Source organism: Rhinoderma darwinii, chromosome 3, assembly GCF_050947455.1.
Source record: "Rhinoderma darwinii isolate aRhiDar2 chromosome 3, aRhiDar2.hap1, whole genome shotgun sequence".
NCBI lineage: Eukaryota > Metazoa > Chordata > Amphibia > Anura > Rhinodermatidae > Rhinoderma > Rhinoderma darwinii.
The window spans coordinates 348,143,706-348,158,249 of record NC_134689.1 but is presented as its reverse complement, the minus strand read 5'-3'; the positions used below and the strand labels follow the sequence as shown (position 1 = coordinate 348,158,249).

Sequence of the window (14,544 nt, the reverse complement as noted above, 5' to 3'; positions counted from 1 at the left end):
GATACCTAGACTAAAATGATGTGCGTATATATATATATATATATATATATATATATATATGTACCCCACAATATTTTTATCCCAAACAGTGGGACATTGTAAAGCATATCTACTGTATTCCATCCTTTTTTTTTTTTTCTTTACAGTAGTCAATAGTGTATGCAAAGATAATAAACTTTGTAATACATTATGTTAAAGAAAAATGCCTAATTTTCCACTCATCGGACACCTTTTTTCCTCCTATACCAGGCTGTTAGAGAAGGAGCCTGCCTATAGACACTTGTACATAAAGGGACTCAGATCTCCTGCTAAACAGATAATCTCCTAGTTTGTATTATAATTGCAGTCTGGGCGTCAGATTGTAGTTCTTCCTAGGAGAACATCATAGTATTTGCCCGTTCTGGAGCTCAGGAAAAACGGACCATTAGAGAGCCTTCAGGGTCAATGCACACTATGGGCATTACGTGCGGTTTTGCCACGCGTATTTCTGTGCAGCAAAACCGCTGCATAATACAGTACCAGCATAGTCAATGGGATTCCAGGAAATCTCATGTACACGCTGCATTAACTTTTCCGCATGTAAATTGACCTGCGGTGCGGATTCTAAAATCCACAGCATGTCAATTTATCTTGCGTTTCCGCTTGCGAATTGTATCTGCCTAGTGTTGTGGAAAATTGCACCAAAACCCGCAGCATGAAAACACCCTGACTAACGCATCAATACGTCAAATCCGCACCGAAAAAAAAGCATAGAAAAACGCACAATTAGGTACGGATTTTACCTGCGAATTTCCTGCATATTGCTGCGGTTTTGGTGCGTATTTTCCGCTGCAAAGTACACAACGTGTGCATGTAGCCTTAGAGTTAGAAACTACTGAAAGTTGCATCATACTGGTGACATTGTGGGCATTATTATTACTGAAGTGCATACACATGAAAAATGGATCTGGAATGATAGAAATGCTTTAACTCCCAGTCCTGCTTCACCCAGGAAAACCTCAACAATGCTTCTTTTCATGCAAATTTGCATAATCCACGTCTCGTTTGCAGCACCGTTCTGCAAAATATGGGACTGTTGGTATGAATGTCATGACATGTAAATGATCGAATGGCTTGAACTATCACATCTGAATAAGCCAAATTCATTGCTGTTATGGGAAAGCCCTTTCTGGGGAATAGCAGGGGTTCATTTTACTAATATATGAGCACGTCAAGAGCAGACCGACGATAATTAGAACTGCACTCACAGCCTTAGTCTCTGTCTTATGTGGGTAAATAATATGAAGGTGTTCCCCGTCATTCAGAGGTTTTAGAGCTTTTATTTCATTCCGCCAGTAACTGCATTTGGGGCTGTTTTAATTAGCGGGTGTGTAATCAGGGAAGGAGGGACAGCAATAAGTAATATGTGTCAACCTGAAACAAATTAGCGCACTAATGAAACAACCACATGCATTCATTATTAAGATCGCACAAACAAATCCCGCTTTAAACTCTAATGAAAGTATTACATGAGCCCAGAGAAATGCTCACTTTAATAAGTGAGGAGATTAACAAGTCAGACGCTAAAATCCACAAGGAATTTTCTCTCTAGGACACATATCCAGTAAGTAGGGCTTTAATGTACTCACATAGTCCCCCACCACTTCCACCCGCCTTGCCCTTGCCCTCACAAAAAAACGTACGTATTGAACTACATGCAAATTGTATTAGAAAAATCATTCTGTTCATATTCTTCCCATAAACCCCAGGTTTCACAAAACATCACCTCAAGTGAAGGCAAAGATTATGTCTATCACATATACAGTAGGGTTAATAATATACCATCATCTCCATCCACGGGGGAAGGATTAAGCACTCGGTGGTATCCGTATTTTTGGCATTAATCTGTGTCATTTACTAAAACCAATTATCAAATGGTAATCTTTTAAAACGACATATTACCCTAATCTCTCAGTATGGATACTGATAATGGGAATTTCGGAAAAATAAATTACCGTCTACTCATACTTTTCGAAGGGTTAAAGCCTTGCCATAGGCCCATTATGCAGTGTCATAAATGCTAGTTACATCAGTTTAACATAAGATTAGGCCATTGTTGTGGAGGTCAAATATTTATAAAGTGGTTTGGTTTTGTAGATTGGCATATTATAGTTGATAAATATTCAATAAACATAAGTTGAGTGGGTTATGTATTTGAGAGCTCCACATACATTATCTGGCAAAAAATGTGGGCACCCTCCTAACTAGGCCCCAGTCGCATGTTCTGGATTACATGCCGCTTTCCATGCTAAAATCCACATGAAATCCACCTCCTATTGACTTGAAGAGGAAATCAGCATCTCTGCGCAGACGTGGAAAAAAAATTCTGTGCGGATTTAAAATCCTTGTCAATAAGTGACATGTCACTTATTTACATGTATTCCGTAAGGTAAAGCGATTTCCACACTCAGATTACCCCATTTATACGTCTAGATCAGCTGCACATCAAACTGCACATCTAGAAATCTGAGATAAGCCTTGGATCTCTGCTGCACATCTAGCAGTAAACACATGTCAGATTTGACTATGGCGGAATAAAGTGTTGTGTAAAAATCACTTATCATCTATTGCATCATTCACTTCGGAGATCCAAATTGCCTCTGGAAGTGACATCAGCACAAGAACTGTGCGTCAGGAGCTTCATGAAATGGGTTTCCATGATCGAGCAGCTGCACACAAGCCTAAGATCATCCTGCATAATATCAAGTGTCAGATGGAGTGGTGTAAAGAACACCATCACTGGACTGGAGTTGTGGGAACATATTTTCTGTAGGGATGAATCATGTTTTACTATCTGTCAGTCTGATGGATAAATCTAGGTTTGGCGGATACCATGAGAACGCTACTTACCGGAATGCATAATACATACTGTTTGTTGGAGGAGGTATATTGGTCTAGGGCTATTTTTCAGAGTTTGTGCTAGGCCCTTTATGTACAGTGAAGGGTAATGTTAACCCCTTCCCGACATCCGCCGTATATATACGGCGCTATCGCTGAGGAAGGTAGAAAACTAGCAGTCCTGCGCGGTTTAGGAAGATTAGGATTACAATGCTTGTTTGATTGTACATCTGCTTAAAAATAATTTTTTTTTCTGGGAAAATGAAACTCTTGTGTTAGCTGTAATCCATAATACAAGTCACGCAACTTTTAGTAAATCAAGGAAGGGGAAAACAAACTGAGCAGGATTAGCTTAGTGGGAAGAAATGTAAGATATTAACGTTCTTTATTTTTACCAAGTCATATTTGCTCAACTTTGCTTTTTAACGTCACACATAAATTTGAATGTTATTGTATGCCCAGAATTTAATTGACAGATAATTATTAATATAGAAGATAAATTAATTTATCCCGTAAATACACACGTGTTCCTAGATAGTAGTATTGTCTTATTGTCAAGCTGTCAGGGGTCTACATACCACAGCGGAACCTTCAGCTACTATGTACTGACTTCAGCCGCTGATTGACAATATTGCCCTCAATGTGACATTCACAGGCATTAAACTGTTGTTTGCGCCATTTACTTGCTTGACTGAAATCGAGGATTTCATACATATTGACTTGTGTTCCAATAAAGGCGCCATATAGACATGTTAATGCTTTCCATTCCAATAATGGTATGGTCAAAAGTTTGGACATCTTAATGCCATGTTACTTGGTGTATTAGTAAACAAAAAAATGGTCCAAAGAGATCATAAATTTAGCACAATCCGGTTGTTCAGCCATAATTTCCTGTTATGACAATGATAGATGCGTAAATTTGTGAAATTACTGGACAGGAAGCTGGCCCGTTACCTAAGAGAAATATCTCAACTCTGATCCCAAGGTTCCTTCAAATAGCTTCAGGACTTGAAAGTTGATTATAAAAGTTGATGCTGTAGACTGTATTGTATCTTAACTTTTTGTTGCTTTACCTAGGTGGATAAAATTCGAGGAGAAAGTAGAAGAAGGAGGAGAGAGGTGGAGTAAACCTCACGTGTCAACATTGTCCCTACACAGCCTGTTCGAGTTACGGACTTGTCTCCAGACTGGAACTGTGTTGCTTGACTTGGATGGTTACTCCCTTCCACAGATCATAGGTACAAAATATGCTCTTGCTCATGGAAAAAGTCAGGTTTGTGAAGTATTTTGGTACGCTGTTTATTGGCAAACTTCATGTGGTCCTTAGTGCAAGGTGCAATATATAATTACTAAGACAACGAAGGAGCTGTTTCAAGGATCTCTCTTTCAGTGCTGAGAACAAGATGACATGTACTACATTCTTTTACAGATGACGTCATTGAGAAGCAAGTAGAAGATGGGATGCTAAAGCCTGATCTCAGGGAGAAAGTTAGTTTTGTTCTGTTAAGAAAACATAGACATCAAACCAAGAAACCAATTCACCGGTCTTTGGCGGACATTGGAAAGTCTGTCTCCTCCAATACCAGTAAGTTGAAGAAAGTGTTCATATATATGGCATGAAAGACCCCTTCCGGGACTCTTGCTAGAAAAGCTAAACTTTATTAGTATGGAATCTACCTTTTGTGGATAAACTATGAAACCAGGTTGCAGAGTCGACGGCAGCATCTTCTTAAGTCAAATATTATTTATTCATGCCAACCTGTGCATACAGAGGTAGGCGACGTTTCAGCCCCATAAAACTGGGCCTTCCTCAAGCCTAATGTCATACACTGCATATCCCTATTTTATATACATAGACATCCTTTTAAAAAGGGTTCACCTCCCATATATATATATATATATATATATATATATATATATATATATATATATATATATATATATATATATAATATAATATATTATAATATATAAAGATCAGGAATCAGCCTGAATATATACATATAAAAATACATTACATATTCATATATGATCATTTTCATCCTCTGTGGATAGGAAGGTGGACTGCGTACCCGGCGATCGGCTCCTAAGTACCTCGTGGTCCCTTGCTCTGAAATCAGTACTTCCGGTCCCATGTTTTATCACCATGATGAATGTATACAGATCAATCTGACATACAGATACCGATGTTGTAATTGGTTACTTCATGGCCATATCCCTATTGGTCACTCTCTAGCACATGTAACAGAGGGTTTCGTCCCTAACTGGACAATAGTTACCATAGGGATATACAAGCTCAAAACAATTCTACAAGCATTACAGAGTTAGGCCCCATGCACACGAACGTAAAAACTCCCATAATTACGGGCCAATAAACTTCTATTGGCCACGGGTACCTTCCTGTTTGCTTACTTGAGGCCGTAATGACGGCACAGGCAGGCCCATATGGGGTTCCCATAATTACGGGTGGCTACGTGTGTGCACCCGTAATTACGGGAGCGTTGCTAGGTGACGTCAGGGGATAGTCACTGGCCAGGGTGCTGAAAGAGTTAACTGATCGGCAGTACCTCTTTCAGCACCCGGGACAGAGACTACCGCTAGAGTTAATAGTATTAAAAGTTAACTTACCCAGAACTCCCTGCTTCTTCCTCCAGTCCGGCCTCACGGGATGACGTTTCATCCCATGTGACCACTGCAGCCAATCACAGGTTGCAGCGGTCACATGGACTGCCGTGTCATCCAGGGAGGTCGGACTGGATGTCAAAAGAGGGACGTGTCACCAAGACAATGGCCGGGGTACGTACAAACTTCTTTTACTTTCAATCGTTGCAGAAACTCTGCCCGAAAGGGCTGCCCCTTCTCTCTATCCAGCACTGATAAAGAGAAGGGGCTGCCGATTAGTGCAGAGAAAACGGGTCCGTAAATATAGGTGGAATACTGGTGACAATTGACCCGTATTTACGGGCACGGGTCCATAAATACTGGTGGAATACGGGTCGAATACGTGTGACAAAGGACCCGTATTTACGCCAGTATTTATGGGAGGACAAAAAATACGTTCGTGTGCATGGGGCCTTATCCATGACTTTTTGCATCCAATACTTATATGATGTCATTCCCTTTTTTTAAGCATATCACTGTGGTACCATCTAGATTCAGATTATCCCACGGCTGTTCCACCACATCCGTCAATGAAGGAGGACATGCAGTCATCCAGGGAGGCCTCCGAAAAATGTCTCCAGACATCATTCCAGGGTACATTTTCAGAGACACAATCCCTTTCTCTAATTCCGGACCACATTGAGCACTTTATATTGGTTGGCCATTTTGATAAGAGATGATATGTAAACCTTTCTCCCTCATTAGAATTATCGTCATATGGCCACAATTATTTTTCCGTTCTGTTCTACTTCCATTCCAATTTTATATTAGATGTAAAATCGGGACATTTGTACGCAATCTCTATTTCACCTAATACAACTAATACATCATTCATTCTTTAAAAAAACACCAAGAGTTAATATCAAAATCAATTATTAGGAATATAATATAGGATCAAGATACATATATATGTAATAACTTCCCATGAGATCTAATAGGGGAAAATACCAATAAATACTCGGGGAGTGGTCCCCCATGCAAAGAATATTTTAAGCAAAGACATTCAGGTTATATTCTAGATTTAACCCATTGGGCCACAGGCTGTTTAATGTATTTATCTATGCAGTTTCCTTTTGTTTTAATAGGTATTTATGATACCCCCACATGTGAGGATAGGTACTATCAATCATTTTGAATATTAACTGGTTCACATTGTGTCCATACTCAAGAAAATGTTTCACAACTGGTAGACCTACCTGATTTTGACATATAGTACTTTTATGTTTATTGATAAATATTTTTTTTATCTCTGTTGTGGTCTCTTCCAATGTAAATTAGTCCACATGGGCATTGGATCATGTATACAAGAACTTTTTAGTCACACGTATATCTCTGTTCTATTGTATACACTTGACCTGAATGAGGATGAACAAATGTGTGACCTTTAACAAGGCTGTTATGTACAAGGCTGAAATATAGTTATGTACGATGCCAGGTGTCCCTGTTTCCCCTGTCCCGTGCTGAAAACATGATTACAGTACAGGACAGTTTTCCTGCAGCGACGAAGGGACTCCTGGCATCGTACATAACTATGATGCTAGGAGCCCGGCTCCCTGCACTGTGTTCAATCCGGGAACGGCCGACATGTGGTCCGACATATCATGGACCGAACGCGGTCGTGTGAGTTAGGCCTTAGGGTCAGTTCACACGGTAGCGTAAATACTGCAGTTTTTCCGCAACGGAATTCATTGCAAAAAATCCGCAGCAAATACAGTAACAGCAGAGTGGATGAGATAGAACAAATGTCATCCACACGCTGCGTAAATACTGAACGGTAAAAACGCTTAGAAATTTACTTGCGGTGCAGAATTTTATTCCGCAGCATGTCAATTGTATTTGCGGAATCGCTGCGTATTTGTTGTGGGTTTTCTCCATTGAATTAAAAAAAAATGCAACTCTATAAATGTCTATCAGTGTGTTTGGTGCAACTGTGCAATTACATTTTCTTTTGCTATTTGAGATACAGCTGCTTTATATCCAGTATACAGAGCAGCTGTATCTAGTTCTGAGACCTGTTATCGATCACATCTTTGTTTATAATTTAGATGTGATCGGTAAGGCCGGGTTCCCACATAGCTAAACGCTGCGGAATTTCCGCAACGGAATTCTGTGCGGAAATTCCGCAGCATTTACAGTAGCAGCAAAGAGGATGAGGTTTTGAAAATCTCATGCCCATGCTGGGAAAAAAAAAGCGTAGCATAAACGTTAATAAATTGACCTGCGGTGCAGAGTTTATATCATGTCCGGCCTCCTGGGATGGCGTTGCATCCCATGTGACCGCTGCATCCAATCACAGGCTGCAGCGTCACATGGCCTGCAACGTCATCCAGGGAGGCCGGAGGGGTAAGTATGAGAGATTTTTTGCGCAGAGGAATTTCCGTCCGAAAGTCCGCACCACATCGTGGCGCGATTTTTCAGATGGAATGTCCTGCGGGTTCCAGGTGGGGCACACTGCGTGGTTTTTATGCAGTGTATTCGACCCATGGAAACCCCGCCTAACAGCTCGATCCTGCGTGTCAGAGACACGCAGGATCCGCTGTAACTGAACCCGTCAGTCCTGCTGACCTGAAGGATATGGATTTCAGCGCAGGATACAGCTGCTCTGTATACAGGATATAAAGCAGTTGTATCTTAAAAAAGTTACAATTATTTTGAATAAAATGTAATTGCAAAGTTGCACAAAACACACTGATACACATTTTATTTTAAATTTAAGTTTTCAAAAGGTGTAGCGGCTGTAGCCTTTAAATAATTTTTGTGGGGGAGGGGGGATTTAACTGTAAATGCCATGTGTGTTGGAACTTATTTAGCATATACTCACAGGTTACGGTCATATTGCTTTTTTGTGTTTTTTGCAGAGCTATTCACAAAACCATGGCAAATGACGGTTATAAAGCAATTTTACAAAAACTGTTGCAAAAAACGCGATTTGACCTCGACGTGTGAAGAGACCCTTGTAGTTCATTTGTGTTGGGTAGGGGGGCTTTGCTGTAGATGTTATGCGAGGGAAAAGTTTAGTTATAGTTTTTGTGCGGGGGAGGGTATAATCATATGTAGCGTTTGAGGTGCAGTTAAAAAAAAATGCATCAAAACCGCTCAGTCAACAGCACTATTGATTCCGTCCAAACAACGGAAACCTTATAGAACGGAGACAAACGGAAACCATTTGCAACTGATGCGTTACCATTGAAATAAATGGTAATACAAATGCAAAGCTATGGTTTCTGTTTGTTTCAGTTTGGTTTCCATCCATGGGTTCCCCTGACGGAAAAGTCAGGCGAAACCCATGAACGGAGTCCCGACGCAGATGTGAACCAAGCCTAACATATATGGACATAAGGAACAGCCCCAGAGTCCCTGGGCAGTGCGCCAGTAGAAGATCTTCTCGGGGACTCCAGCCCTGGGAAAGCTCCACTCCCCAGGTTACGTATCCCACTGTATGCCATACAGTGGCATACATTTTGGCTAAATTGAACAAAATCCAGGTCATTAACCGGTCGCTGCCTGTCCATGGTTTTGTTCACTGTAATTGACATCAGCACCAAAATCGGTTAACGCGTATAACGTACAAACATGAGCACCACACTTTCCGTTGTCTACCCCTGGTAATGGGGGGGGGCAGACATCATGGCTGTATGGGGCCCAGAAATTCCTGATGGCGGCCCTGCTTCTATCCTCCTGGACAATCGCAGTCAGGGCTGGACTTTAAAGAGGCCTAGTCACCAGATTTTCAAACCCCTATCTCCTATTGCAGCAGATCGGCGCTGCAATGTAGATAACAGTAAAGTTTTGTTTTTTTTCAAAAACGAGCATTTTTGGCCAAGTTATGACCATTTTTATATTTATGCAAATGAGCCTTTCTTAAGTACAACTGGGCGTGTTTAAAGTTATGTCCAAGTGGGCGTGTATTGTGTGTGTGTACATCTGGGCGTTTTTACTTGTTTTACTAGCTGGGCGTTGTGAATAGAAGTGTATGATGCTGACGAATCAGCATCATCCACTTCTATTCGTTACCACCCAGCTTCTGGCAGTTCAGACACACAGCGTGTCCTCGCTCATCCGACGCGATGAAGTTCCTGTGGGAGGAAGTGAGTGACGTCACAGCGTGATCTCGCGAGGACACGCTGTGTGTCTGTGCACTGCCAGAAGCTGGGTGGTAACGAAGAGAAGTCGATGATGCTGATTCGTCAGCATCATACACTTCTATTCACAACGCCCAGCTAGTAAAACGCCCAGATGTACACACACAATACACGCCCACTTGGACATAACTTTAAACACGCCCAGTTGTACTTAAGAAAGGCTCATTTGCATAAATATAAAAATGGTCATAACTTGGCCAAAAATGCTTGTTTTTAAAAAAAAAAACGTTACTGTTATCTACATTGCAGCGCCGATCTGCTGCAATAGGAGATAGGGGTTTGAAAATCTGGTGACAGAGCCTCTTTAATGTGTGCGACCTCTGTCATCGTACAGGGTGCATCACTCCAGCAGCTGGAAGGGAGCGCTGCGCTGGCTCCCTTCCCCTGCTTGTGTTTCAGAGAAGGAACACCCGGGCGGAAAGGCAGTTGCAGAGTTGCCAGGCCTGGGCGCTCTTTCTCTGCGGTGGCGTAACTACCGCTGTATCAGCTATAGTGGTTGCTATGGCGCATGCGGCATGATGGGGCCCATGCCGCCCACCTGGATTGTCCCCCCTATGCCTGGTGGCACCACTAGCAGCTGGTATGGCTGCTACAGCAGTAGCGACGTAACATTCAATAGTATCTGCGTCCTTAGGACGCAGATACTATTGAACACTATGGCAGAGCAGGGCGGTAGCTCCCTACTCTGCAATTTACTAGGCTACAGGCCATTTGGCCTGCTGCCTATCAGGCGCAGGGACAGGATCCATGTGCAGGCCGGTGTGATGATGTCACCTGATCATGCCGGCCTACGCAAGGATCCCGTTGTGGAGAAGCTCCATTCCTCGTGGGAATGGAGCCTAGGTGAGTAAAAAAAATGTTGTTTTATTTGTTTGGGGGCTGTATGGCACTATCTACAAGGGAAAGTGGAGGGCTGTATGGCACTGTTTACAAAGGGGAGGTGGGGGGCTGTATGGCACAGTCTACAAGGGGGAAGTGGGGGGCTATATGGCACTATCTTCAAGGCGGAGGTGGGGGGCACTGTCTACAAGAAGGGGTGGGGGCTGTATGGCACTATGTACAAGGGAGAGGTTGGGGCTGTATGGCACTATCTACTAGGCAGAGATGGGGGGCACTGTCTACAAGGGGGAAGTGTGGGGTTGTATGGCACTATCTACAAGGGGGAGGTGGGGGCTGTATGCCACTATCTACAAGGGGGAGGTGGGGGCTGTATGGCACTATCTACAAGGGGGAGGGGAGGTAGGGGGCTATATTGCACTATCTATAGGGGGCCTTTATGGCACAATCTACAGGGGCACTATCTAAAAGGGGAGCTGTCTGTGGTACCCAGTGGAGGGGAGGACGAACATTATACTGTGGGGGCCACTAAGGGGGCATTATACTGTGTGGTGGCGACTAAGGGGACATTATACTGTGTAGGGGCAACACAGGGGGAATTATACTGTGTGGGGACACCCAAGAGGACAAAATACTGTGTCCTTAACATGGTTATAATATATTATATTATTAAATATTATTATACTGTATGGGGCAGCTATGTGGGCATTATACTGTATGGGGGCACTAAAGTGGCATTATACTGTGTGCAGGGCACTAAAGGGGCATTGTACTGTGTGGGGGCAATATTCAGTGTGGTGGCACTTAGGAGACATTATACTGTGTGGGGGCACTAAAGGGTGCATTATACTGTGTGGGGGCACTATAAAGAGCATTATACTCTGGGGGCATTATTCTTTTTTATGGGGCATTTTTTTTATGATGAGGTGGTGTGCCGAAAGAAAATTTTGCACGGGGCGCGATCTATCCTAAGGCCAGTCATGGTCACAGTAGGTATTTTCTCTATATCTGCAAAATAAGCCTTCACTCTAATGTGTCTAAAGAAAGCATTTAAGTCCACATCCAGACTAAACCAGTCCACATTCATTACGGGACTGAAAAATAATCCTGTTTCTAGAACGCTCCTATGCATAACATATAGAGTAAATGAGGATATATTTACCACTAATGTCTTGTTCTCTGTGGAGATGGGTATCTCCTAGTTGGCGGTTTCCATCTATGGAAGTCCTGGAATCTTATTGATCCTCTATGGTGCTTGCTGCCGCCCTTTCACCTTCTCCTATTCCCTACACGATGTGTTCTGAGATCTCACCCCTTTGACTAAAAAAGATTGTTGGGGTTAATCCACCGAGTCCAAATCCCCGGTTGTGTAGACACAGTTGTTTGTTCTCTTCCTGTGACCCTGATTTTGTTGTATAGATTAATTCAAATGGCAATTATATTTGCGTCCCAATCTGTAGTCCTCCGAATCTCTAAACAACTTATCTCATTTAGTGGCTTCAACATCTCCTTGATGTCTATTGAGAGCATTTTGTACATTTTCTTTATATGAAGTAAAGTACGTTTCTGTCATTGAAACACTCAAATGGTCCACCAAATAGTTTGTTTTTTCGTTTAATTCATTAATTTCCATCTGGAGAAATTCTACATTTAACAAGATCGTGTCAAAAGCATACTTTTTTGCTATCTGTTCGAATTTCTAGCAAAACATTTCATTACTAGAAAATAAATGTCACGGCTATGGGGTATGTGGACCCACAAGGCCGCTCTGCGAAAGCAGAGTAGCAGTTGGCCAAACAATAGTCCATACCAGTCTCTAGGACAAGAGTACCTGGATAGGTTATTTAGCAGACACTCGGCATAGCAGACACGTGGCGTAACAAACACGTGGCGTAGCAGACACTTGGCACAGATGACACTTGGCTTCGCACTGAAACAAACACAATTACTGGATACAGGATACAGGGTACGGGAATACAGGATACCACTAAGGGACCATTTTCAATAACGAACATGGGCAGACACAACAATGCTCAGGCAAGGAGAGGAAGGGCAGAGCCCTTTTTAAAGTCCAGGGTGTATAGGGATTGGCTGAGGAACTTTGCACTGGTGCACTTGCCGGCCCTTTAAGGCCGGGAACGAGCCCGCACACCTTACAGGACTCAGAGGGGAGCTGCAGCCGCGTGTGCGAGAGTTTCTGGGGAGAGAGACACCGTTATGAAGAGTGTCCTGCGGTCGCGGCTTCCGGTAAGCAACTGCGGGCGCAATAATAAATTTCGATGTAGATGAAGACACATTCCTTTTAGAACCCTCTGGGATCTGTAGTACTCCGTAAAAGTCATGCCTGAGCTATTCTTCTCTTCATGAAAGCAATAGAAGGTGTACTTAAAATGAGTAGCCATCGAAGAGATATTGAGGGTACTAAACGAGATAAGTCGTTTAGAGATTCGGAGGACTACAGATTGGGACGTATATATAATTGCCATTTGAATTCATCTATACAACAAAATATGGGTCACAGTAATAGACATCCTAGAACAAACAACTATGACTACACAACCAGGGATTCGGACTCGATAGATGAACCACAAGACCATTTTTTAGACAAGGGGTTGAGATCTCACAACATTGTGAAGCGAATAGGAGAAAGCGAAGGGGCGGGTTCAATTTGTTCAAATAAATTCCAAAAAAACTGAAAGAAAAACCGCCAACCAGGAGATATCCATCTCGACAGAGAACAAGACATTACCGGTAAATATATCCTCATTTACTCTATCTGCTATGCATATGAGTGTTCTTGAAAAAGGATTATCTTTCAGTCCAGTCATGAAAGTGGACTGGTTTGCTCTGGTTGTGGACTTAAATGCTTTCCTTAGAAGCATTAGATTGAAGGCTTATTTTGCCGATATGGAGAAAATACCTACTGTGACTGTCCAGGAGGATAGAAGTGTATTTAAATTACAGGCTTATGACTTTATTCTAAAAAGCGGTTTTCAACCACCTCATACAAATATATGGTAGAACCATAAATTAAACTTGTGATGAGTAAAAATTAGAATTTGAGTCAAAATGTGGGGACCTGCACTGGGTTACTTACTCTGATTTTTCTAGAAAGAAGAAAATGACCCTACAAAGTTGAGTAATATGAAGCGAGTGGAATTTAATCTGGCAGACAAAGGGGGCACCATTGATGTGATGGACACCCACAAATATCGGGAGGAAATCCTGAGACAATTAAGAAATCATCAGGTCTATGCAAGGCTAGATAAGAATCTGAAGTTTGAACTGGGACGTAAATTTAATAATATTCTGGAGTTAACTCAGGAGGGGAATATTATTGATAAAAAAAAACTTGACGTTTTCCTTAAAGTTGATAAACCTAGAACCCCTTTCTTATATGTTTTAGCAAAAATACATAAGAACCTAACTAGCTTTTCAGGAAGGCCTATAATATCAGTATGTGGATCTTTATTTAACAACATTTAGATAGTGTTGAGAAAATTCGTACTCGAAATGCCTCCATACAGATTTTTTTAATCAAATTGGAATTCATGCAGATCCTTGATCATGACAATGCAATTCTAGAGTCTTTTGATGTATGCTCGTTATATACCTCAATTGTGCATGAAAAGAGACAGAGGGCAGTGTCACAGATCCTCTCCAGCTCCGGATGTGATCCAGGTGGTGGACAGCTCATCCTCACACTGCTAGTGTTCATCCTCCGGAACAACTTCTTTTGATTACTACCAGCAGCAGAGGGGGACAGCCATGGGGTCCAGTGTGGCCCCAACTTATGTCAACTTTTACATGGCTGTCTTGTAGGATAAGTATGTCTATTGCTCATACCACAGGGTTCAAATCCGCAGCTGGTGGCGATATATTGATGATGTGTTCATCATCTGGGAAGGTACAGATTAATTTTTGGGAATATCATTTACACTTAGCTTACATTTACCATGGTGCACTTGCGTATAGAATTTAAATTCCTGGATACACATATATACTCTAGAAGGGATACATTACATAC

General features: G+C 42.0%; 1 protein-coding gene across 1 annotated transcript in view; it reads left to right on the top strand.

Annotated features, from left to right (window-relative positions):
- Positions 1 to 14,544, top strand: part of SLC4A5 (solute carrier family 4 member 5) — a 135,742-nt gene that overhangs the window by 34,796 nt on the left and 86,402 nt on the right. Inside the window, exons 4-5 of the mRNA XM_075858486.1 lie at positions 3,955 to 4,115; positions 4,307 to 4,462. Coding sequence (XP_075714601.1) covers positions 3,955 to 4,115; positions 4,307 to 4,462 — 317 coding nt within the window. The remainder of the gene's footprint in view (positions 1 to 3,954; positions 4,116 to 4,306; positions 4,463 to 14,544) is intronic.